The 26,237-nt window shown below is 39.5% G+C and overlaps 1 protein-coding gene across 1 annotated transcript in view; it reads right to left on the bottom strand.

Annotated features, from left to right (window-relative positions):
- LOC148347812 (rho-related GTP-binding protein RhoN-like) overlaps window positions 1-26,237 on the bottom strand; it is a 52,556-nt gene that overhangs the window by 8,490 nt on the left and 17,829 nt on the right. Inside the window, exons 3-4 of the mRNA XM_088322945.1 lie at window positions 9,480-9,589; window positions 1,469-1,603 (exon numbers count right to left, since the gene is read on the bottom strand). Coding sequence (XP_088179071.1) covers window positions 1,469-1,603; window positions 9,480-9,589 — 245 coding nt within the window. The remainder of the gene's footprint in view (window positions 1-1,468; window positions 1,604-9,479; window positions 9,590-26,237) is intronic.

Here is a 26,237-nt window from a genome sequence, read left to right as displayed (position 1 = left end):
TTATCAGGAAAATTTACTCAGTTGTACTTTAGGCCTCTGTAAATGTCTTTAGCTGGGTTTTATGTCAAGGTACTCTCAATAAATACAAACAAAATGGATAAACATCTGCTTTCATGGAGTCTCTTCCACCACCCCCCTCCCCTGGCAGCTAAATTGGGTACTGCAGCTGCCGACCACTCCGAGCAGCCCAATCCAATCTTCTAGTGGCCTGGCGTTTGCTTTTTTTGTTATAAACCTCTTGCATACTCACTCATATCAGAAATTTTACAACAGGGGTTTCGCACATGACTTAATATGTACATTTATCGTGTAATATATATGTTTTCAGTAAGAGTTTGATATAAACGCCCCCTACTGGCAGGATACGATCACCGCTGTTGAACTGAAGCTAAATGTTTGTAGTTTGAGGTGTCCTTAAAGAATTTAAAAATACCATATTTTGTGGACCATAAGTCTCTCTCTCGAGTATAGGTCGCAGGAGCCAAATAATGCATCATTAAGAAGGAAACAACATGTATACGCGGCACTCTGAGTATAAGTCGCATTATTGGTGAACACCAAAAACATACATGGCGTCTTGAAAGGCAATTTAAAATTGGAAAAATAAAATCGAAAACACGGTATACTTTGACACGCGAGTCAGTAACGACGTAACATGAGGAATTATTCAAATAACTAGCATTAAGAGCATGTTTCACTCCAAGCAGCTACATCCAATCAAATCTTCATTCTCTTTGTCATTTTTACCGGTAAACAACTCCTCTAAATCGGGAAAAAGACGATAAGCTGCTTCCTCTTTCCGCTTCTACGTCGCGGTCAAGGTTGAAATGATCAACACCGGCCTACAGTGCCCTCTTGTGGCTTCGTGTCAAAATAACACGCGAAGTGATATACAGTACTGGTCATAAAGATGTAAAACTTAATGATACAATAATAAAATAGGTTGGCTCGTTGACAGATTGGCTTCCCTTCTGTTTAAGTTCAGTGCCCCCACTCTCCCTTTGTCAGCCCGTCAACAAACCTCTGCCCCACAAGACGTGGGTTCTGACTCGGTCCTGTTGCCTGTTGTCCGGTATTGCTCCCGTTTATTTTTTCCTGTTTAATATGGGTTTCCGGTTTTGTTCCAGTCTAGTTTTGCCTGTTTCATTTTGATATCCTGTTTCAATATCAATCCTGTCTGTCCTGTCCTATCTGGTATCGACCCCATCTGTCCGATATCTGCTGGGGCAATTGTTATCGATCTCGTCAGACTCTGGTTTCCTGTCTTTCCACGCCAGACCGCTGCCTCACGTGCATGACTCCCCATTTCCCGTAAAATAAGAGGCTTGTGTGAGAACGTCACGCATTTGGGTCCTGATCCTGTGACACAATTTTTCTGAATTTTTGTCTCGGTTGAAACAAATCGTCGAAACTTAATCAGATTGGCTTTTAGTATGGAGCTAGCTTAAATAGCGATATGTATTTGTACCTGTTCATGGGTGACAGGAATGAGTCTGTGTTTGGAAAGCTCCCTCATGATGTTGACGTCAGTCCTCAAATCCAATTTGCAACCCACCAGGACGACTTTGGCTTTGGGACAGAACTCCTGCGTCTCTCCTTTCCACTGCAGAAACAAAGAGAACCAAAATCATATCAGGAAAGGAAATAAACAATAAAGTCAGTAACGCAGTTCCATTTTGCATAGTGTTCTGCATCCCGATTGGCTAAACATAGGAAGATGCTTTCTATCGCCAACAAATGTGGACCTCTCCACTAGTGAAACCTGCTCATAAGTCACGTACAGGTCTTTGGCGCGCCCTAGTGGCTCCCTGGCACTTTTTCAAAAATGTTCTGTAGGACAGAACTGGAAGATCAATGTCGATATCCATAACAGCCACATGATAGTGGCACAGTATCATGTAAACTGAAGTGGATCAGGTCCAGTTGTGGATTAAAACAGCACAAATGATCATTTGTTTGATGTAAATTTGTGATGCTGCCACAGTAGCAGACCACGTTACGGGATTACTGTATCAATTGTCTCTCGTTGGTTCTGTTGCCATCGTGACAACTGATTTACAGGTTTTTGTTCTGGAACCGGAACATGTTTATATTTTCTGTTCCAGCTATATGTGGGGTGAGCTTTCTATCACATTTTTATGTAAATTTGTGGTGTTGCCACAGTAGCAGACCACATTACGGGATTACTGTATTAATTGTAGAAAAAAATATTTCTGTAATATCGTTGTATTTTTATAGTATTTCTGTTGTATGATTTTGTAGTATTTTTTCTTTATTACAGTTTTGCTGCAGTAGCGTTGTTGTAGCATTTCTATCTTATTAAATAATATATTCGGTCCCTGTTTTCAAGGACTAACCTTAATACTTAGTTTCGTGGGAATATTTTTGTTATTTTTTAGAATTTATTAAGAATTTATTAAGTATTTTTGTGGTGTATTTTTGTTAAAGAGACATCGGGGACAAATATTCCACCTAATAATAATTATTTGGGACTTAATTTACTTCTGTATATATACATTAAAAAAAAAAATATATATATATATATATATATATATATATATATATATATGTATAAAAATGTGTATGTATGTATGTATGTGAATTTATCGACAGGGATGAGTAAAGTATCTATTTATTGTATCTATCTGGTATCTATGTAACTATATAAGGTATCTATCTATCTATCTATGGTGTCTATCTATCTATGGTATCTATGTATCGATCTATGGTATCTACCTATCTGTGTATCTATGGTATCTATCTATCTATGGTGTCTATCTATCAATGGTATTCATCTATCGATGGTATCTATCTATCTATGGTGTCTATCTATCTATTTATCGAAGGTATCTATGGTATCTATCTATCTGTGCATCTATCTATGTACCTATGGTATCTATCTATCTATCTATTTATCGATTGTATCTATGGTATCTATCGATGGTATTTATGGTATCTATCTGTGTATCTATGGTATCTATCGATCTATGGTGTCTATCTATCAATGGTATCTATGGTATTCATCTATCGATGGTATCTATCTATCTATGGTATCTATCTATCTATCGATGGTATCAATGGTATCTAGCTATCTATGGTATCTATCTATCTATCTGTGTATCTATCTGTGTATCTATGGTATCTATCCATTTATCGATTGTATCTATGGTATCCACGATGGTATCTATGGTATCTATCTAGCGATCGCTGGTATCTATCTATCTTTGGTATCTATCTATCGATGATATCTATGGTATCTATATCTATGGTATCTATGGTATCTATCTGTGTATCTATGGTATCTATCTAGCTATCGCTGGTATCTATCTATCTTTGGTATCTTTCTATCGATGGTATCTATCTATCTATCTGTGTATCTATCTGTGTATCTATGGTATCTATCCATTTATCGATTGTATCTATGGTATCCACGATGGTATCTATGGTATCTATCTAGCGATCGCTGGTATCTATCTATCTTTGGTATCTATCTATCGATGATATCTATGGTATCTATATCTATGGTATCTATGGTATCTATCTGTGTATCTATGGTATCTATCTAGCTATCGCTGGTATCTATCTATCTTTGGTATCTTTCTATCGATGGTATCTATCTATCTATCTGTGTATCTATCTGTGTATCTATGGTATCTATCCATTTATCGATTGTATCTATGGTATCCACGATGGTATCTATGGTATCTATCTAGCGATCGCTGGTATCTATCTATCTTTGGTATCTATCTATCGATGATATCTATGGTATCTATATCTATGGTATCTATGGTATCTATCTGTGTATCTATGGTATCTATCTAGCTATCGCTGGTATCTATCTATCTTTGGTATCTTTCTATCGATGGTATCTATCTATCTATCTATGCTATCTATATCTATGGTATCTATCTGTGTACCTATGGTATCTATCTATCGATGGTATCTACTGTATATGGTATCTATGGTATCTATCTATCGATGGTATCTATGGTATCTCTCTCTCTCTATCTATCTTGACATCTATTATCATTATAGTTTGGTCATTTTGGTTTGGCAGGCCGGACGAAAAAGCCTGCGGGCCGTAGTTTGCCCACCCAACGGTCCAGCAGGTGTCAGTTTGATGCCCGTCTCGACGCGAGAGCGGCCAACAGGTTCCAGCGATGCCATTTTCGTTTCTCTATCGCCGATTTGAACGCATCGCGAGCGCGTTCCGTGAATATTTAATCGCTCTCAGCACTCGACGAATCAGCGAGCGAGGACCCTCGGGCATATCGGAAAGCCGGCGAGTTCCGGTGCTTCATAGTACTTATAGTGCTCCTGGCAGTATTTCGTTGATTCAGTCTATATGACATTAGCTGTATGTCGGATTCTGCTATTTTTAGCTTCGCCTGTGGCTCCTCCATTTTTTTCACCAAGATTAGGAATATTTTTGTGTTTTTGTCACTCTGATTTACTAACATTACTGCTTATTTGACACAGTACCACATATGTCCGGAATGTTCTCCCTGAATCTGTTGAGGACTCTTATAGTTTAAGGAACGCTGTGTAAAATTCGACCACTAGATGTGGCTGTAACGTGCGGAGCAACAGAAAACCAGTGCTTCATTTTTGATTCCAGCTCTCTGTGGGGTGAGCTTCCTTTCACAGTTTGATGTAAATTTGTGATATTGCCACAGTAGCAGACCACGTTACGGGATGACTGTATCAATTGTCTCTCATTGGTTCTGTTGCCATCGTGACAACTGATTTACAGGTTTTTGTTCTGGAACCGGAACATGTTTACATTTTTGATTCCATCGCTCTGTGGGGTGAGCTTCCTTTCACAGTTTTATGTAAATTTGTGGTGTTGCCACACTAGCAGACCACGTTACAGGATTACTGTATCAATTGTCTCTCATTGGTTTTGTTGCCATCTAGACAACTGATTTACAGGTTTTTGTTCTGGAACCGTAACATGTTTATATTTTCTGTTCCAGCTCTATGTGGGGTGAGCTTCCTTTCACAGTTTTATGTAAATTTGTGGTGTTGCCACAGTAGCAGACCACGTTACGGGATTACTGTATCAATTGTCTCTCATTGGTTCTGTTGCCATCGTGACAACTGATTTACAGGTTTTTGTTCTGGAACCGTAACATGTTTACATTTTCTGTTCCAGCTCTCTGTGGGGTGAGCTTTATTTTATAGTTTTATGTAAATTTGTGATGTTGCCACAGTAGCAGACCACGTTACGGGATTACTGTATCAATTGTCTCTCATTGGTTCTGTTGCCATCGTGACAACTGATTTACAGGTTTTTGTTCTGGAACCGTAACATGTTTACATTTTCTGTTCCAGCTCTCTGTGGGGTGAGCTTTCTTTCATAGTTTTATGTAAATTTGTGATGTTGCCACAGTAGCAGACCATGTTACAGGATTACTGTATCAATTGTATCAAAACGCAAATACAAACTAAGAGGACTCAAGGTGACCCAAAAGCACAAATAACTGGGTGAAATAAAGACTGATGATTAAAAGTATGACTCGGATAGTTAAAGGGACACAGTGTAATATTTCACCAGCAAATGTGGCTGTATTGTGTCATGCAACCCAGAACGAGTGCTACAAAACACACGGGAGAATAGAAACTACAATGACGCAAAGTGACCAAAACCCACCGTTTTTCGTCTCATTTTCTTCGTCCAGCCTTTTGAAAAGTTTTTGTTTTTTTAGGTCGCCGTAGAAGCGAAATATTGGACACTTACTGTATGTTGCAAAAGTGAGTACACCCCTCACATTTCTGCAGAGACTTCATTATATTTGTTTAATAGAACATCACTGAAGAAATATTGCTTTCACACCATGAAAATAAATCTTTGTTAAGCTTATACAGCAGAGACATTTTAAAATATAGCCATCAATAACTAAAACCCTGGCGACAAAAGTGAGCACACCCCAAAGGCTTGACATCCCTATACATCCAATCAAAGCACTGCTTGTCATTTTACCTCCAAAATACCAGGTATTAATTGGGAGCAGGTGTGTTTAATTTAAACTAAACTATGTCATACTGGTCACTGAAACTCCCAAGATGGCATACCATGGCAAGAGACTCTCTGGGAACCTTAAAAAAATGAATTAAAAATACAAGATGATTGCCAACAACCTGAAGTTGAACTGCAGTACAGTAGCCAAGATCCTCTAGTGTTTAAAAAAAAAAACAGGATTCTCTCACATCAGGACTTGTGTTGGATGTCCGAAGAAGACGAGTGAATGAAAACAGTGACACCCCCAAAAGCTATATAAGAAATATAGGAGCAGGAGTGCTGTCAGCATTGCGGCAGAGATTGAAGAGGTGGGGTTCAGCCTGGAAGTACTCAGACCATACACTCCAGGAACTTTCACTTTAGGGTGTACTCACTTTTCATTTCCACAGACTAGCTTTTGTTGTGTCAGAGCAATGTTTCTTCAGTGATGTTCAATTAAACATTATAAAGCAGGAATATGAGGAGTGTACTGTAGTCACTTTTGTGACACACTGTATGTTAGCGCCCCCTTTAGGAGTATTTTTACAGTATTTTAAAAATGTACGTTTATGTAAGAGTTAACATTTGTTTGCCTGTTATCCAAATCAATACGGATGTTTTTAATGAATTCAGCTTTTTTTACGACCTGGGAGCACTCAAAAATACACACTGTTCCTTTAAATAGTATTTAAACATTTACTGATGATAACAGAAATTTCGAGACAATGTGGAGGTGAATCACGTTGACGTCAGCCCATCCCAGATGAGTCATCTTTTCCAAAATAAAGCTTTTATAGACAACAAAGGACAAGGAACCGAAAAATCACAGCGATTCGAAGAACGAGTGAAGAAGTTGAAGGATCTTTGAAGGGCGTCACAATGTCGAGCAAGGTTATCGAAAAGAAAACCACCTTTTATTGTCCCCAGAGAGTTTCGTGCCATGGTGTGCCATCTTGGGAGTTTCAGTGACCGGTATGACATGGTTTACTTCAAATTACATTTTTTTATTGACTTAGTTTGTACTCCTCATTTATTTTGAAAGTTTATTTCTGATAGGAAGTGACATCACAACGGGAGCCTTATCAGTTCACTCGGTGGAGCAAGGTTATTGAAAAGAAAACCACGTACGGTGTTCCTACACATTGTCACCTTCACTTGTTCGATTATTTGCCATTTTTTTGTTCCTTAGCACTCAAAAGTTGAGTTTAATAGCACCGCCATGTGTGTCATGCAGAGTTCAAGTCAAAGGGTTCTGGGAAATTCGCAATGACCGTATTTTCCAGACTATGAGGTGCACCTGAAAACACTAAATTTGGCTGAGAAACAGGAAATACGGTAAATAAAATCGTGTATCCTTGGGAAGCCTTATGTAGTGCCACAATTGATTTTTTTATTGTCCCCAGAGAGTTTCGTGCCATGGTGTGCCATCTTGGGAGTTTCAGTGACCAGTATGACATGGTTTACTTCAAATTACATTTTTTTATTGACTTAGTTTGTACTCCTCATTTATTTTGAAAGTTTATTTCTGATAGGAAGTGACATCACATCGGGAGCCTTATCAGTTCACTCGGTGGAGCAAGGTTATTGAAAAGAAAACCACGTACGGTGTTCCTACACATTGTCACCTTCACTTGTTTGACTATTTCTTATTTTACCCGCCGTATTTTTCGGTGTATAAGGCACACCGGATTTTAAGGCGTACCATCAAATGTCTTGCAAATATTGTGTGGCAAAAATATATGAACTATTATTTAAATTGGCATTTTTTTTTTAAATACTCCTCGCTTGAGAATTTTTGATTTATTTTATATCAAATGAGCCTCAATTGGAGGAAGATGACATCATAGTCAGCCATCTTATAGAAAAAAAGCTGAGCAAAAAACTTTATGATCACTTTCAATTGTATTCTTACTTGTGACTTTTAGCACTCGTTTTTGGTCGCACGCGACAATACTACATTTAGTGGTCAAATAATATAAACTGTCCCTTTAACTCATGAAGGCGGGTTCCCAGACTATCATCATTAGGGTTTCGAGTTTGAAACCCCTTGACACATCGCATCATCAGAAGTAGTTTGCTTCCGTTATTGTTTCCTCGACCGGGTTTTTTTTTTGTACGTTTCCAAAGATATACTTTTGTAGATATTTATTTTTGATCTTCATTGAAATTGCGTATTGCTTTGTGGATCTTCTCGATCGTTTGTGGTGTGGCTTCCGACTCACTATGTTCTCACTCTATGTTTCGGTTTTACTCTGTTTTGGATGAAAGTGGAGCTTAGACGCTATGCTTACTTAGCGCTTCATTCTGAGAGGAGTAAAGTGGCTACTACATTCCGTACAGGGTTGGGTAGGGTTACTTGAACTGGATTACTTTCAATGACTTTTGGATTACTCCGATACCAAATATGCTAATAAAAGACAAAAGAAACGAAATATGAATAAAATGACTCCATTTTGTGCAGGCTTGGGGAGTAACGGACTACACGGAACGGCAAAAAATGATGTCGGCAAGCTGTTTGGATTGATTTTCATTTTGTTTCTGTGGCATTTGATGTTCGGTTTGCCGGAGATCAAAGAGATCAAAGCCAGGAGAGAAAGCTTACCGCGTGTTGTGAGTCATCAGTTTATACATATTTAGTTTCTTTTGTCTTTTATTAGCATATTTGGTAATGAAGTAATCCTGAAAGTAATCTAGTTAAAGTAACCCTACCCAAATCTGGTTGGTGAACAGTGTTGGGTGCAAAAACTGGAAACAAAATACTTAGTTTGTAGGTACTTCATTTAAAAAGTACTTTATTGACCACCTAGATTACTTAGTAACCAATTCCAGGGTTCGTACACCTTGTTTATAGCCAAGTTTTAATATTATTCCCAAAAGAAATCCAGTGTGATCGTGAAAAAACAGGCAAAAAAATTGAGGGTAACATTTGGTTCTGTTTTGGTCACTTTGAGTCTCCATAGTTTGTATTCTTCCTTGTGCATTTAGCACTCGTTTTTGGTTGAAAAGCAGCCTACATAGATAGAATAGAATATACCTTTATTGACATTGTTACCAGGGTTGGGTAGGGTTACTTGAACTGGATTACTTTCAATGACTTTTGGATTACTCCGATACCAAATATGATAATAAAAGACAAAAGAAACTAAATAGGAATCAAATGACTCCATTTTGTGAAGGCTTGGGGAGTAACGGAATACACGGAACGGCAAAAATGATTTCTTTTCATTTTGTTTCTGTGGCATTTGATGTTCGTTTTGCCGGAGATCAAAGAGATCAAAGCCAGGAGAGAAATCTTACCACGTGTTGTGAGTCATCATTTGATTCCTATTTCGTTTCTTTTGTCTTTTATGAGCATATTTGGTATTGGAGTCATCCAAAAGTCATTGAAAGTAATCCAGTTCAAGTAACCCTACCCAACCCTGATTCCTTACCACGCAATTTTACAAGAAGAGTAAAAGATATAAAACGCCACACTGACCTTTTTGACGACGCTGTCCAGCGTCTCCGGACGGCTGATGTCGAAGCAGATGAGGACGGCGTCCGAATCGGGATAAGCTAACGGACGCACATTGTCGTAGTAGGCCGAACCTGGAAATTGGGTAAGAAACACGCATGTCAAATACACCGGAAATCAACACGAAACTAATAAAGCCCGTGTAAACATTTTCAGGGTTCTACTCCATTTTCATGACCGAATTCAAGCACTTTTTAAAGGTAAGTCAGTGAGGTGCCTGAAGGTGGCGGAGTCATACGCACGTGGTCTTAGTTTTCTTTAATTGTAGGAAGAAAATGGTGAAAGTAAGAAAAGGACTGTTTGAAATACAGTCCAAATGCCAACCCAAACCCTAAAAACTATGAAAAAGGGAGAGTTTATGCAAGCACATCCAAGAATTTCACATCCTTGCACAAGCAACATGTAACAGGTAGAATATGCAAACATATTTGTTGATCTGAACAATACGTGTGTAAATATTTTTGGGACAAATCTTCCTCATATATATGTTTGGTAAATATGACAATATTAACTAGCTTTAATTTTCAGTTGCAGGAAGTTCTTCCCATAACAATTTACTGTCAGGACCAGAACGGAGACAGGACCCACTTGCGTTGCGTTTCCCACAAGTTTTATTGGAAGAAAGAAAAAGGGTTGCGCCCACGATCGGAGGATTGCAGGTCGCTCTGAAGGCGGAAGTGGGACTTCCCTGGCGAGCGATGGCAGTGTTGGGAACAGAAAAAAACAGGTCAGTAGCCGGGACAGGAGAGCAAAAACGGGGTCGGGGTCGGAAGTGAGTTGTAAGCCAGGAAAGGAGAGTAAACGTGGTCGGGGATAAAAAGGTCCAAAGCCGGGACGGGAGAGTACACATGGTCAGGATCAAAAACGGGTCGAAGCCGAGGGACAGACAGGAGCAAAAAACAGGACAGGTGGGAGTCGGGGTAAAAGGCTTGCCTAGTGTTAACTGAGGTTCGTAGACGGACTGACAAATGGGGACAGATAGGAGTGGGTTTAAATAGGGACAGAGAGCCAGAGTCCAAAACACGGGTGAATACTTGCACTTATACTCACTTCATAGTGCCCTGTTTGGGTATATAAGGCACCTGTGTAGTAGGCGGTAACTCCTAGGAGGCGACGTACAATGCCGTACAAACTAATGCCAGCTGCAGTCAAAATCCGAGGGAAGAAGAAATGCAATGGCAAAGCGAAAGCTACCAGAGAGCAGAGCCGGTGTCATTTTTAAGCAGGCTTGTTTTGTTTTTCATAATTTAATGTGTTGTCTATCGAGTCAGACTGCCAAGAAATATGGCAAAAATGTCGAGCTTTTTACCCAAAATTCAAGCACTTTTAAAAACTTGAAATCACAACATTTTCAAGGATTTCATGCATGGAACCTCAATTGTCACGGTTGCCATGGCGCCCAATTGGCCCCGCCCATGTGGCGCCAGCTGCAGCTCATTGACAGATTGGCTTTCTGTCTATTTAAGCTCAGTACTCTCACTCTTCCTTTGTCAGTCCGTCAACGAACCTCTGCCCCGCAGCACGTGGGTTTTGACTCGGTCCTGTTCCTGTTGGTATTTCCTGTTTGGTATAGTTCCCATTTGTCCTGTTTAATATTGGTTTCCTGTTTTGTTCCCGTCTGTTTTTGTCCTGTTTTTAATTCTCTCCTGTTTTCGTTGCCGTCTAGTTTGTCCTGTTTAATGTCGTTCTCCAGTTTTGATATCAATCCGGTCTGTCCTGTCCTGTCTGCTATCGACCCCATCGGCCCGATATCAACTTGGGCAATTGGAATCGGCCTCGTCTGTCCCTGGCGTCCTGTCCTTCCACGCTAGACTGCTACCTAACGTGCATGACTCCCCATTTCCCGTAAAATAGAAGGCTTGTGTGAGAAACGTCACACGTTTAGGTCCTAATATCGGTTTTCAGTTCAGTTTCCGTCTATTTTTGTCCCGTTTATTATGTTCTCCAGTTTTCGTTCCCGTCTAGTTTGTCCTGTCTATTTCCGATACTCTGTTTCATTATCTATCTTGTCTGTCCCGTTTTGTCCGGTATCAACCCCATCTGCCCGATATCAACTTGGGCAATTGGTATCGATCTCATCTGTCTCAGTGTTCTCACTTTTCCTTTGTCAGTCCGTCAGCGAATATCTGCCCCGCAAGACGTGGGTTTTGACTCGGTCCTGTTTCCTGTTGGTATTTCCTGTCCGGTATTGTTCCCGTTTATTTTGTCCTGTTTTTTCCAAGTTTCGTTCTGGTCTATTTTTGTCCTGTTTATTATTCTCTCCAGTTTCGTTCCTGTCTACTTTGTCCTGTTTGCTTTCAATATCCTGTTTTGATATCAATTCTGTCTGTCCCGTCCTGTCCAGTATCGACCCCATCTGTCTGATATCCGCTCAGGCAATTGGTATCAATATCGTCTGTCTCTGGCTTCCTGTCCTTCCACGCCAGACTGCTACCTAACGTGCATGACTCCCCATTTCCCGCAAAATAAAAGGCTTGTGTGAGAAACGTCACGCGTTTGGGTCCTGATCCTGTTCCGGTTCTTGACAATCCGGCCCCGAGAGAATGGTTGTTCTATTGTGTAATAATGGTGTTTCTCTTATTACATCTCACAATTTGTATTTATAGCGCGTCACTGTTACCGTCATGTATCTGTTCAGGTTTTAAATTGTACCGGCAAAAATCCCTTCTCATCCGTCCCCGACTCGCTTTCCCCCGAGGGCCCCCGACGAAAAACCCTGACATAAGTGCGCTTTAATTGCGCAACATCGGTGGAAGCGTGTAAGATCCTGTTTTGATACCAATCCTGTCTGTCCTGATGTTTAATATCGGTTTCCAGTTTTGTCCCTGTCAGTTTGTCCTGTTTATTTTCGATATCTTGTTTTGATATCAATCCTGTCTGTCCCGTTGTTTAATATTGGTTTCCAGTTTCATTCCCGTTTAGTTTGTCCTGTTTAATTTAAGTATCGTGTTTTGATATCAATCCTGTCTGTCCTGCTGTTTAATATTGGTTTCCAGTTTCATTCCCGTTTAGTTTGTCCTGTTTGATTTCGATACCCTGTTTTGATATTGATCCTGTCTGTCCCGTTGTTTAATATTGGTTTCCAGTTTCGTCCCCGTCTAGTTTGTCCTGTTTAATTTCAATACCCTGTTTTGATATTGATCCTGTCTGTCCTGTTGTTTAATATCGGTTTCCAGTTTTGTCCCTGTCAGTTTGTCCTGTTTATTTTCGATATCTTGTTTTGATATCAATCCTGTCTGTCCCGTTGTTTAATATCGGTTTCCAGTTTTATTCCCGTTTAGTTTGTCCTGTTTGATTTCGATACCCTGTTTTGATGTTGATCCTGTCTGTCCCGTTGTTTATTATTGATCACAAGTTTTGTTCCCGTCTAGTTTGTCCTGTTTAATTTAAGTATCATGTTTTGATATCAATCTTGTCCTGTCCGGTATCGACCCCATCTGTCCAATATCTGCTCGGGCAATTGGTATCGATCTGGTCGGCCTCTGGCTTCCTATCATTCCACGCCAGACTGCTACCTAACGTGCATGACTCCCCATTTCCCGTAAGAAAAAAAATGGTGTGAGAAACGTCACGCGTTTGGGTCCTGATCCTGTTCCGGTTCTTGACAATCCGGCCCCGGGAGAATGGGTGTTCTATTGTGTAATAATATTGTTAATATTGTTACATCTCACAATTTGTATTTATAGCGCGTCACTGTTACCGTCATGTATCCGTTCAGGTTTTAAATTGTACCGGAAAAATCCCTTCTCATCCGTCCCCGACTCGCTCTCCCCCGAGGGCCCCCGACGTGGTTTTTCCTGACATAAGTGCGCTTTAATTGCGCAACATCGGTGGAATCGTGTAAGACTAAAGTAGCTCATTTATTTATAAGGCGTCTTCCGGCGCTAGCCTAATGTCCACCGACAGAACAAAATGCCCGCTCTGTGTTTACCGACGCTGCAGGCTCTTTATTTTGGAGGGAGACAGATGGGCTCCCGCTTCCTCTCGGGACCTCCGGGGGGAATCGTACTGCTGCTCTTACCACGAGTACGAGGACTCTTATGAATAGATTCCAAAGGCGATCGATACGCATTAGCTGGGAACGCGGATTAGCGGAACGGAGTGGGGACGGTGGAACGCGAAACCTGGAAAACACTATCGTTCTGAGGTTTCATTCTGAAAGAAAAGCAGTGTTTTTGTCAATAAAGGTAACAATAATCACAAAAAACACCCCCTTCATTGATTATTTTCGCTACAAAACAACCAGGACTCGAGTTCTTAAGGTCCACTGTGTACAAGACTATCCTTGTGCAATGATGTTTGCACAGTCCAGTCTCTGGAGCATCACATTTATGGGGGTGATTCAACTTTTACCATGGCCAGAGAGAGAGAACTATCTCGTAGAGCACAGGTGTCAAGAAGGCGGCCCGCGGGCCGAATCCGGCCCGCTAAGGGATTGAATCCGGCCCGCGAGACAACACTCAGAGAAGCGCAAGAGGAAAACAAGCTGCAGGTTGAAATAGGTCTACTTGATTTTGCCAAAGCCAGGTGCCTCAAACAAAGACTCTGTACTTGTATTTATCTCTCTCTCTCTCTCTCTCTCTCTCTCTCTCTCTCTCTCTCTCTCTCTCTCTCTCTCTCTCTCTCTCTCTCTCTTTATTTTCCACCCCTTTTCTCCCACTCTGTCTCTTTCACTCTCTGTGCCTCTCTTTTTCTCTTCCTTTGTTGCTCTCTGTCTCTTTCTCTCTCTCTGTTTTAACCTCTTTTGCTCTAACTTCCTTTTTTCCTTTTCTCTCTTTTCTCTTTCTCTCTTCCTACCATTCGTGCTTTCTTTTCTCTTTTCTCTCCTTCTGTCTTTCTATTTCTCTTTGGATTTCTTTCTTCCTCTCCCTTTTCCCCCTCTCTTACGATTTTTATATTTTGTTTGTCACGCTCTCTCCCTCTCCCTCTCTCTCTTTCTTTGTCCCGCCCTCTCTCCTTTTCCCTCCCTCTTTCTCTTATATCTTTATCTCTCCTTTTCTTTCTCTTGAATCTACTCGACCGGCCCCCGACAGAGTGTTTGTTCTATCGTGTGGCCCCCCAGTTCAAATGAGTTTGACACCCCTGACGTAGAGTATAACAAACTATTATTGGTCTAAGAAATGAAATTGCCAAGAAACTGAAGATTTCCTACAACGGGGTGTACTACTCCCATTAGATAAGAGGACTAACAGGCTCTGCCTAAAGTAGAAAAAGAAGTAGCAAGATGATAAGTGCATTAAAGTCCTTAGTTCCCCCCCCCCTATGTTTTGGTCCAGAGCCTTTGCTTTGAAGGTGGTCTACTCATGATCCCAAGAGCCAAGAAGAAATCCGCAGGTTCAAGAGCGCTCTCCATTTGGGTCCCTGTGCTGTGGATCTGATCTATTACCTTACGTGCAGCCCCTTCTCCAGGTTTCTTCATTTTCCTCATGTTGAGGTTTTTGAGTTTTTCCCTGCCCTCATGTAGGTTTTAGATCAGGGGATGCTGTCAGAATAGTCTGTGCAGATTAAGGCTGTCTGTCACGGTTGCCACGGTGCCCAATTGGCCCCACCTGTGTGGCACCAGTTGAGGCTCATTGACAAATTGGCTTTGTGTCTATTTAAGCTCAGTGCTGTCACTCTTCCTTTGTCGGTCCGTCAACAAACCTCTGCCCCGCAAGACGTGGGTTTTGACTCGGTCCCGTTTCCTGTTGTTATTTCCTGTCCAGTATTGTTTCCGTTTATTTTTGTCCTGTTTAATATCGGGTTCAAGTCATGTTTATTTGTATAGCCCTTTCCAGTTTCGTTCTCATCTATTTTCGTCTTGTTTATTATTCTCTCCAGTTTTTCTTCCCATCTAGTTTGTCCCGTTTCATTTCGATATCCTGGTTCATTATCAATCCTGTCTCTCCCGTCCTGTCCGGTATCGACCCCAACCGTCTGATATCAACTCGGGCAGTCGGTATCGATCTCGTCGGCCTCTGGCTTCCTGTCCTTCCACTCCAGACTGCTGCCTAACCTGCATGACTCCCCATTTCCCCTAAAATAAAAGGCTTGTGTGAGAAACGTCACGCGTTTGGGTCCTGATCCTGTTCTGGTTCATGACAGCGTCACAAATAAACATGACTAGTTTGAGACATAGATGGCTCAGAGTTCCTCAACTCAAGAGATTAATATGAGCAAAAAAAACACAGATGTTAATAAATCATAGAGTGACTTTTTCATGAAAAACACAATCGTTTTTGGGGGATTTATAATAAAGAATCTTTTTCGAGAAATATTTAGAATATAAGTGGAAGCAACCCCCCTTCTGAATTGCGTTGAGGAATGTGACTGGAATCCTTGGTCGATGCGCTGAGGCGGCAAATTTTGCCCACAAAAGCACAACAAGTGGCGTTGGAATGTTGTCACAATGGCCCCTACTTGGGTGCGGGGCCCCTAGAGAAGAAACTGGCATTGTCAACGAGCAGGTGACGGGCCATTGCCGAAACGTCGACCCTCACTTGAGTCATGGACCCCCGACTGACCTCGTTTCTAAACACTTTCACCCACTCCTGTTATGCTAGATCATCAAAATTGATGTCAAGAATTGGAAGAGGATCAGGACCCAAACGCGTGGCGTTTCTCACACAAGCCTTTTATTTTAGGGGGAAATGGGGAGTCATGTACGTTAGGCAGCGGTCTGGTGTGAAGTGATAGGAAGCCAGAGAAGATTGATACCAATTGCCCAAATTGATATTGGACGGATGGGGTCGATACCGGACAGGACGGGACCAAAGGGGTTGATAATGAAACAGAATATCGAAAAAAAATAGGACAAACTCGACAGGACAAAAATACACAGGAACAATGATTGGACGGGACAGACGGGATTGATATCAAAACAGGATATTGAAAATAAACAGGACAAACTACACGAAAACAAAACTTGTGATCGATATTAAACAACGGGACGGACAGGATTGATATCAAAACAAGGTATCAATATTAAACAGGACAGACTAGACAGGAACGAAACTGGAAACCAATATTAGACAACAGGACAGACAGGATTGGTATCAAAACTGGATGTCGAAATTAAACAGGACAAACTAGACGGGAATGAAACTGGAAACCAATATTAAACAGCGGGACAGGCAGGATTGATATCAAAACAAGATATCGAAAATAAACAGGACAAACTGACGGGACAAAACTAGAAACCAATAATAAACTTCAGGATAGACAGGATCGATATCAAAACAGGGTATTGAAATTAAACAGGACAAACTGACGGGAATGAAACTGGAAACCGATATTAAACAACAAGACAGACAGGATTGACATCCAAACAAGATATCGAAATTAAACAGGACAAACTGACAGGGACAAAACTGGAAACCGATATTAAACATCGGGACAGACAGGATCGATATCAAAACAGGGTATCGAAAATAAACAGGACAAACTGACAGGGACAAAACTGGAAATCGATATTAAACAACGGGACAGACAGGATTGATATCAAAACAAGATATCGAAAATAAACAGGACAAACTGACAGGGACAAAACTGGAAATCGATATTAAACAACGGGACGGACAGGATCGATATCAAAACAGGGTATTGAAATTAAACAGGACAAACTAGACTGGGACGAAACTGGAAACCGATATTAAACAACGGGACAGACAGGATCAATATCAAAACAGGGTATCGAAATTAAACAGGACAAACTGACGGGAATGAAACTGGAAACCAATATTAAACAACGGGACAGACAGGATTGGTATCAAAACAAGATATCGAAAATAAACAGGACAAACTGACAGGGACAAAACTGGAAACCGATATTAAACAACGGGACAGACAGGATTGGTATCAAAACAGGATATCGAAATTAAACAGGACAAACTAAACGGGAATGAAACTGGAAACCAATATTAAACAACGGGACAGACAGGATTGGTATCAAAACAAGATATCGAAAATAAACAGGACAAACTGACAGGGACAAAACTGGAAACCGATATTAAACAACGGGACAGACAGGATTGGTATCAAAACAGGATATCGAAATTAAACAGGACAAACTAAACGGGAATGAAACTGGAAACCAATATTAAACAACGGGACAGACAGGATCGATATCAAAACATGGTATCGAAATTAAACAGGACAAACCGACGGGAATTAAACTGGAAACCTATATTAAACAACAAGACAGACAGGATTGATATCCAAACAAGATATCTAAATTAAACAGGACAAACTGACAGGGACAAAACTGGAAACCGATATTAAACATCGGGACAGACAGGATCGATATCAAAACAGGGTATCGAAATTAAACAGGACAAACTAGACAGGGACGAAACTGGAGACCGATATTAAACCACAGGAAGGACAGGATCCATATCAAAACAGGGTGTCGAAATTAGACAGGACAAACTAGACGGGAACGAAACTGGAAATCGATATTAAACAACGGGACAGACAGGATCGATATCAAAACAGGGTATCAAAAATAAACAGGACAAACTTGACGGGAACAAAACTGGCAATCAATATTAAACAACGGGACAGACAGCATAGATATCAAAACAGGGTATCGAAATTAAACAGGACAAACTAGACAGGGACGAAACTGGAGACCGATATTAAACCACAGGAAGGACAGGATCCATATCAAAACAGGGTGTCGAAATTAGACAGGACAAACTAGACGGGAACGAAACTGGAAATCGATATTAAACAACGGGACAGACAGGATCGATATCAAAACAGGGTATCAAAAATAAACAGGACAAACTTGACGGGAACAAAACTGGCAATCAATATTAAACAACGGGACAGACAGCATAGATATCAAAACAGGGTATCGAAATTAAACAGGACAAACTAGACTGGGACGAAACTGGAAACCGATATTAAACAGGACAAAATAAACAGGAACCATACCAGACAGGAAACAGGACCTTTAATGGTACAAGGAAACATGTGTACACAAATTTTCTTGTGATTTTTTTTTTTCTTTTAAAATGACAATTTTAAAAATGTGATATTCAACTCTTTTAAAGGTACAGTGTGTTATATTTAGAGCCTCCAAGTGCTACAAAAAACTTCATTCAGTTAAAAAAAAAAAAGAATTGGTTTGAAAAATAGGCAAAAATACATGAACTAACATAAATATTCCTAGGTGGATGTCAGGACCAGAACAAAAACAGGACCCAATTGCGTGACGTTTACCACAAGTTTTATTGAAAGAGAGAGGATCCGGTGTTCGCTGGACGCGGGAAGCAAGTCGCTCTCGAATTCAGACTGTGATCCGAACACGGAAGTGGATCTTTTGTAGCGAGCGATGGCGGTGTCAGGGACGGAAAACAGGTCGGTAGCCGGGACTGGGAGAACAAAGCGTGGTCGGGGTCGGAAACGAGTCGTAAGCCAGGACGGGAGAGTAGACGTGGTCGGGATCAGAAATGGGTCGTAAGCCGGGACGGGAGAGCAGACGTGGTCAGGAGCAAAACAGGTCACAGACGGAAGCAAAAACGGGACAGGTGGGAGTCAGGGTCGAACGAGACTTCCTGCTGACACACCGTGCTCTTCCCACCGGTTTTCCTTCGCATTAGACCATACAGCGCCATCTAGTGGTCCAAAATTACACACTGTACCTTGAAACCTACCTATTTTTTCCATTCCTTAGCCAGCAGGACGCGTATTTGTGAACCCAAAAGCGGAATCTAAAGTTTAAACGAGGTGGAATTTCTCCAGCGATTGGCGGGACGTACTTATCCGGTTTAAATTCGTACCAAATCTCGTTAGCAATTTCCGACGCTCTTATCGACTTCTCCCGCTCGGAGTGAAACTCGGCGTATTTTTCGGTCGGCGGTACCGATAAGAGAGGATTCCTTCTATCTTTTTCGTCTTTCTGCATAATTCAGGAGCGCTGGCTCCTCACACATACAGGCACCTTTAATCCCCCCTGATGACATCTTCCATCACAACGCAGTCCTTCTCATTAATATTAAAAGCCTGTTTGTCCGTTTTCCCTTTCTTCCTTACGCATCCTCGCGATCCCGTGTCACGCCGACTCCGACCCGATACGGTTATTGTTCCCGAGTGCGCGAACCTCCGCTTACGGACTTCATAGAGCAAAACCGTTGTGAATCGAATCACGTTTTCCCATCGAAATGAATGGAAACGGGATGAATCCGTTCCAAGGTCAATACAAAAGAAAAAGCAACATCCGATTGGAAACGATGTCGGGACCAGAACGGAAACAGGACCCAATTGCGTTACGTTTCTCACAAGTTTTATCGAAGGAAAGTCGCTCTCGTACTTGGATTGTGATCCAAACACGGAAGTGGATCTTCTGTGGCGAGCGATGGCGGTGTCAAGGACAGAAAAACAAGTCGATAGCCGGGACAGGAGAGCAAAAACGTGGTCGGGGTCAGATACGGGTCATAAGCCGGGACGGGAGAGCGGACGTGGTCGGGATCAAAACGGGTCGTAGCCGGAAACGAACAGGAGCAAAAACGGCACAGGTGGGAGTCAGGGTAGAAAAAAAGCTTGCCTTGTATAACAGAGGCTGCAGATGGACTGACAAAAGGGGACAGACAAAATGTAAAACTCGAGAAAAAGAAAAAGTGAAAAAAAATAAAATAAACAAGACAAAAAGTAATACTCAAGAAGGAAAAGGAAACGACAAAAAGAAAATTCAAATAGGAAAAAGAGAAAAAAAAGATTTAAAAAATGGAAAAGAAACGTCAAAAAAGAAACAAGACAAAAAGGAAAAGTCACAAAGGAAAAAGAAAAGAAAAAAAGACAAATACAAATTGGAAAAAGCAAAAAAGATTTTAAAAAATAGAAGACAAACGTGAAAAAAGAAACGAGACAAAAAGGAAAAATCACAAAGGAAAAGGAAAAGAAAAAAGAAAATTACAAATTGGAAAAAGCAAAAAGGGATTTAAAAAAATAGAAAAAGAAACGTGAAAAAAGAAACAAAACAAAAAGTAAAAGTGAAGAAAAAAGGAAAATAAAAGTGGAAAACAATTTCTTTAAAAAGAAAAGGGAAAAAATTCAAAAGAAAAAAATTGAACTTAAAAAAAAGGAAAAGAAAAAAATTTAAAATGAAGAAAAGAGAAGAAATTAAAAAGAGAAAAATGAAAAAAAATAAGTCAAAAAGTAAAACTCGAAAAAAAGAAAAACCGAAAAAAAGGGCAAAAAAATAAATACTCAAGTAAGGAAAGGAAAAGAAAAAAAATACAAATACAAATTGGAAAAAGAGTAGAAAAAAAGATTTAAAAAAAGAAAAGAAGCGTGAAAAAAGAAACAAAAGTGAAAATGAAAAACATAGGACAAAAAGAAAAACTCTAGAAAAAAAGGAAAATAAAAGTTTAAAAAAGAAAAAGGAAAATAAAATTTGAAAAAAGAGAAAAAAATGATTTTGGTTTTCATTTTTGTCTTTTTCACTTTCATTCTTGTTCTCTCCATTTCTTTTTTTGCCTTTCTTATCTCCTCCTTTCCTTTTTATGTTTTCCTCTTTTTCTTATTTCCTCCTCCTTTTTTATTCCCTTTATTGTCTTTTTGTCTTTCTTTTTTGCTTGCACTGCAAATGACAGCGCCATCTAGTGGACAAATAGAAAACCAGGACTATATTCCAAGGAAGATCAAGAAGATCCATCCCCCTCTCACCCAAGGGATTAAGGAGACACTTTGGACTCCATTGATTCCCTAATGGAAGGGATCTATTCTCTTAAGAGCGCCGCACTTTACTTAAAAAACCCTTCCCGTCGTCTCCTCGCTCGAACCTTTCAAAGCGCCTCGCCCAAAAAAAACCGAGGTTTGTTCTGTAGCTTGAAAGCCTTGAAAAGGCTTGAATTTGGATGTTTTCGTGGTTGTATTTTAGGTTGTAAATGCTTGGAATTGTTGTCGTTTCTCTTGAATTGAGTGATGGGCTTTTTTATTGCATCCTTCCTTTCCCTTTTTTCTTTTTACCAACACTTCCCCCTGATTTTTCTACTTTTCTTTCTTTATTTTGTTGTTTTTCTTCTTTTTCTTTCTTTTTCTTCTTCCATCCATTTTCCTGTTTCGTTTCTTTCTTTTTCCTATAACTTCTTTCTTTGAGTACTTTACTCTTTTTGTTAATAAATTTTGAGTTTTTCTCTTCTTTACCTTTCCCCCTTATCCTCCTTTTTACCTCTTTCCTTTTTTATATTTCTTCTTTATTTTTTTATTCCTTGCTTTATTGTTTTTTCCTTTTTCCCCCTGATTTTTCTCCTTTTATTTCTTTTTTTTTGTTTTTTTCTTCTATTTCTTTCTTTTTTCCTTCCATTCCATTTCCCTGTGTTGTTTCTTTCTTTTTTCTATAACTTCTTCCTTTGAGTACTTTACTATTTTTCTTTATACATTTTGAGTTTTTCTCTTTTTTCTTTACCTTTCGCCCTTATTCTCTTTTTTTACCCCTTTCCTTTTGTATATTTCTTCTTTATTTTTTCATTTCTTGCTTTATTGTTTTTTCCCTTGTCCCCCTGTTTTTTCTCCTTTTATTTCTTTATTTTGTTTTTTCTTCTATTTCTTTCTTTTTTCCTTCCCTTCCATTTTCCTGTGTTCTTTCTTTTTTTATAACTTCTTCCTTTGAGTACTTTACTATTTTTCTTTATTTATTTTGAGTTGTTCTCTTTCTTCTTTACCTTTGCCCCTTATTCTCCTTTTTACTTCTTTCCTTTTTTTATATTTCTTTATTTTTTCATTATTTCTTTATTGTTTTTTTTTTTTCCCTTTTCCCCCTGTTTTTTCTCATTTTCCTTTTTAGGTGCTAGGGTCTAGGGTCTTGTATTATGGTTCCAACATAGATTTGGAGCTAGGGTTAGAAACTACGGTTTTGGCTCATTATTGGGATAGTAAATGGAATTTAAGGTTCTGAATTAGGGTTGGGGCTACGGTAGGTGTAGTTTAGGGTTAGGAACTAGGGTTTGAACTTCATGTTAGGGTTTTAAACTGAATACAGGGTTCCAAAATAGGTTTAGAGCTAGGGTTAGGGTTTGAAACAAGGTTAGTGCTAGGGTAACAACTAGGGTTATGTGTAGAGCTAGAGGTAGAAGCTAGGGTTTGGGTTGCAAACTCAAGTTTTAAACTTATATTTACGTTCCAAAAGAGGATTGGGGTAGGGTTGAAAACTACAGTTTAGTCTCCTTATTGGGATATTAAACTGAATTTAGGGTCCTGAATTGGGTTAGGGCTAGAATTACAGCAAGGATTAGGAGTAGGGCAAGGGTTAGGTGTAGGGTAAGGAGATAGGGTGTGTGTTGCAAATTCAGGTTTCAAATTTATATTTACGTTCCAAAGGAGGATTGGGCTAGGGTTAAAAACTACGGTTTAGGCTCCCTATTGGGATATTAAACTGAATTTAGGGTCCTAAATTGGGTTAGGGCTAGAATTACAGCAAGGATTAGGAGAAGGGCATGGGTTAGGTGTAGGGTTAGGGTTGCAAATTCAGGTTTCAAATTTATATTTACGTTCCAAAAGAGGATTGGGATAGGATTGAAAACTACAGATTAAACTGAATCTAGAGTCCTAAAATAGGGTTAGGGCTAGGATTACAGCGAGGATTAGGAGTAGGGCAAGGATTTGGTGTAGGGTTAGGAGATACGGTTTGGGTTGCAAATTCAGGTTTCAAACTTATATTTACATTCCAAAAGAGGATTGGGCTAGGGTTGAAAACTACAGATTAAACTGAATCTAGAGTCCTGAAATAGGGTTAGGGCTAGGATTACAGCAAGGATTAGGAGTAGGGCAAGGGTTAAGTGTAGGGTTAGGGTTGCAAATTCAGCTTTCAAATTTATATTTACGTTCCAAAAGAGGATTGGGATAGGATTGAAAACTACAGATTAAACTGAATTTAGAGTTCTGAAATAGGGTTAGGGCTAGGATTACAGCGAGGATTAGGAGTAGGGCAAGGGTTAGGTGTAGGGTTAGGGTTGCAAATTCAGCTTTCAAATTTATATTTACGTTCCAAAAGAGGATTGGGATAGGATTGAAAACTACAGATTAAACTGAATTTAGAGTTCTGAAATAGGGTTAGGGCTAGGATTACAGCGAGGAGTAGGGCATGGGTTAGGTGTAGGGTTAGGGTTGCAAATTCAGGTTTCAAACTTATATTTACGTTGCAAAAGAGGATTGGGCTAGGGTTGAAAACTACAGATTAAAGTGAATTTAGAGTCCTGAAATGGGTTTAATTCTAGGATTACAGCAAGGATTAGGAGTAGGGTTAGGTGTAGGGTTAGGAGAAAGGGGTTGGGTTGCAAATTCAGGTTTCAAACTTATATTTATGTTCCAAAAGAGGATTGGGCTAGGGTTGAAAACTACAGTTTAGGCACCTTATTAGGATATTAAACTGAATTTAGGGTCCTGAATTGGGTTAGGGCTCGAATTACAGCAAGGATTAGGAGTAGGGTTAGGAACTAGCGTTTGAACTCCATAATTAAGGTTCTAAACTGAAAGTTGAGTTCCAAAATAGGTTCAGAACTATGTTTATTGTTTAAACAAGGCTAGGGTTACATATTGGGTTAGGTTTAGGGCTAGAGTTAGGAGCTAAGGTTTTGACTGCAAGTTGGGTCTTAAACCCATTTAGGGTTCTGAAATAAGGCTTTCATTTAATGGTACTGGAAAATTGGCTGTAAAATTCTTGAAAAAGTGCTTGAATTTGGCCATCAACAAAGTATGAAAGCAGCAAGAGATAAATAAAGGACACATTGGGTTCTTGCGCCGAAGCTTTCAAGAAAGCGGTCGGACGGTCATCCGATCTCCTCATGAATGATGGATGCCTCAGACTCCATGGATGGTGGAACCAAAGCGGCCCACTTTCACATATTTTCTTCCCGGATAGAAAAGCCGTTCGGGTAGGAACGAGTTTTTGAAAGGCACACTGACTCAGTTTTGCCCACTAGATGTCGCTGTCTTGTGTAGAAAACATACAAGGAATGGAGACAAATTACAGAGACTCAAAGTGACCAAACACACCATTTTTGGGAATTTTTTGCTCATTCTTTTCCCCAAAAAAATTAAAAAGGAGAGAAAGAAAGGAAAAAGGAAAGGGAAAAAAGAAGAATTGAAAAAGAAAAAACCGGGGGGGGAGGAAAAGAACAATAAACCAAAGAATGAAAAATAAAGAAGACATATAAAAAAGGATAAAATTCCGTTTACTATCCCAATAATGAGCCAAAACCGTAGTTTCTAACCCTAGCTCCAATTCTATTTTGGAACCATAATACTAGACCCTAGACCCTAGCACCTAAAAAGGTAACGAGAAAAAAACAGGGGGAAAAGGAAAAAAACAATAAAGAAAAGAACGAAAAAATAAAGAAGAAATATAAAAAAGGAAAGGATTAAAAAGGAGGATAAGGGGAAAGGAAAAGAAGAAAGAGAAAAACTCCAAATTGAATGAAAAAAATAATAAAGTACTCAAAGGAAGAAATTATTGGAAGAAGAAAGAAACAAAACAGGAAAATTGAAGGGAAGAAAAAAAGAAAGAAAAATAACAGAATAAAGAAATAAAAGGAGAAAAATCAGGGGAAAGGGTTGGAAGAAAAAAGGGGAAGAAAGAGGGAAAGAAAACAAAGAAAATGAAAATGGAATAAAAAAGGAAAGGAAGAAGGAAATAAAACAAAGAAAATAATGAAGACATTATTGGAAAAAGAAACAACACAAGAAAATTTAATGGAAGGGAAAAAAAGAAAGAAAAAGAAGAAAAATAACAGAATAAAGAAATAAAAGTAGAAAAATCAGGGGAAAGGGTTAGAAGAAAGAAAAAAGGGGAAGAAAGAAGGAAAGAAAATGAAAATGGAATAAAAAAAAGGAAAGGAAGAAGGAACTAAAACAGAAAATAATGAAGAAATTATAGTAAAAAGAAAGAAACAACACAGGAAAATTTAATGGAAGGGAAAAAAAGAAAGAAAAAGAAGAAAAATAACAGAATAAAGAAATAAAAGTAGAAAAATCAGGGGAAAGGGTTGGAAGAAAAAAAAGGGAAAGAAAGAAGGAAGGAAAACAAAGAAAATAAAAAAGGAAAGGAAGAAGGAAATAAAACAAAGAAAATAATGAAGAAATGAAAGAAAAAGAAAGGAAACAATGAAGGGGAAAAAAGAATTGAAAGGGGAAAAAGAAGGGTACAAAAAAATAAAAAGAAAGGAAAAGAAAATCAGAAAAAAGATGAAAACAAGGGCGGAGAGTCTAACAGGTTTGACCGGCGCTTTCTCTAAAAAACACTTTCACTATATCGTCTAGTGCAGGGGTGTCAAACTCATTTTAACTCAGGGGCCACACCATAGAACAAACATCCACTCTGGGGCCGGGACTACCAGATTAAAGATAGAAAAAGAGAGAGAGAAAAAAAAGGGAAGAGAAAAAGCAAGAGGGTGGGGCAAAGAAAGGGAGAAAGAGAGAGAGAGCAAATATGAGAAGCATAAGAGATAAGAGAAATAGTGAGAGAGGGGAAAAGAAAGAGAGAAATAAAGATATCCAAAGAGAAAGAGAGAAGGAGAAAAAAGAAGGGGAGAAAGAGTAAATGGGAAAGCCAGAGAGAAAGACAGAAAAAAGAGAGAAAAGGAAGAGAGTAAAACAAGGTAAAAAAAAGAGAAATAGACAGGAACAAAGAAAGAGAAAAAGAAAAACAGAGAGAACAAAAGAGAGATAGACAATGGGAGGAAGAGAGAGAGATAGTGAGGGAGAGTGAGAAAAGAGAGAAACAAGTATAAGTACAGTTCTTTG

The sequence above is a fragment of the Urocampus carinirostris genome, chromosome 19, assembly GCF_059441175.1.
Source record: "Urocampus carinirostris isolate Australia breed hairy pipefish chromosome 19, RoL_Ucar_1.0, whole genome shotgun sequence".
Lineage (NCBI taxonomy): Eukaryota > Metazoa > Chordata > Actinopteri > Syngnathiformes > Syngnathidae > Urocampus > Urocampus carinirostris.
The sequence above is the reverse complement of the archived record's forward strand: the minus strand, read 5'-3'. Positions and strand labels throughout refer to the sequence as shown.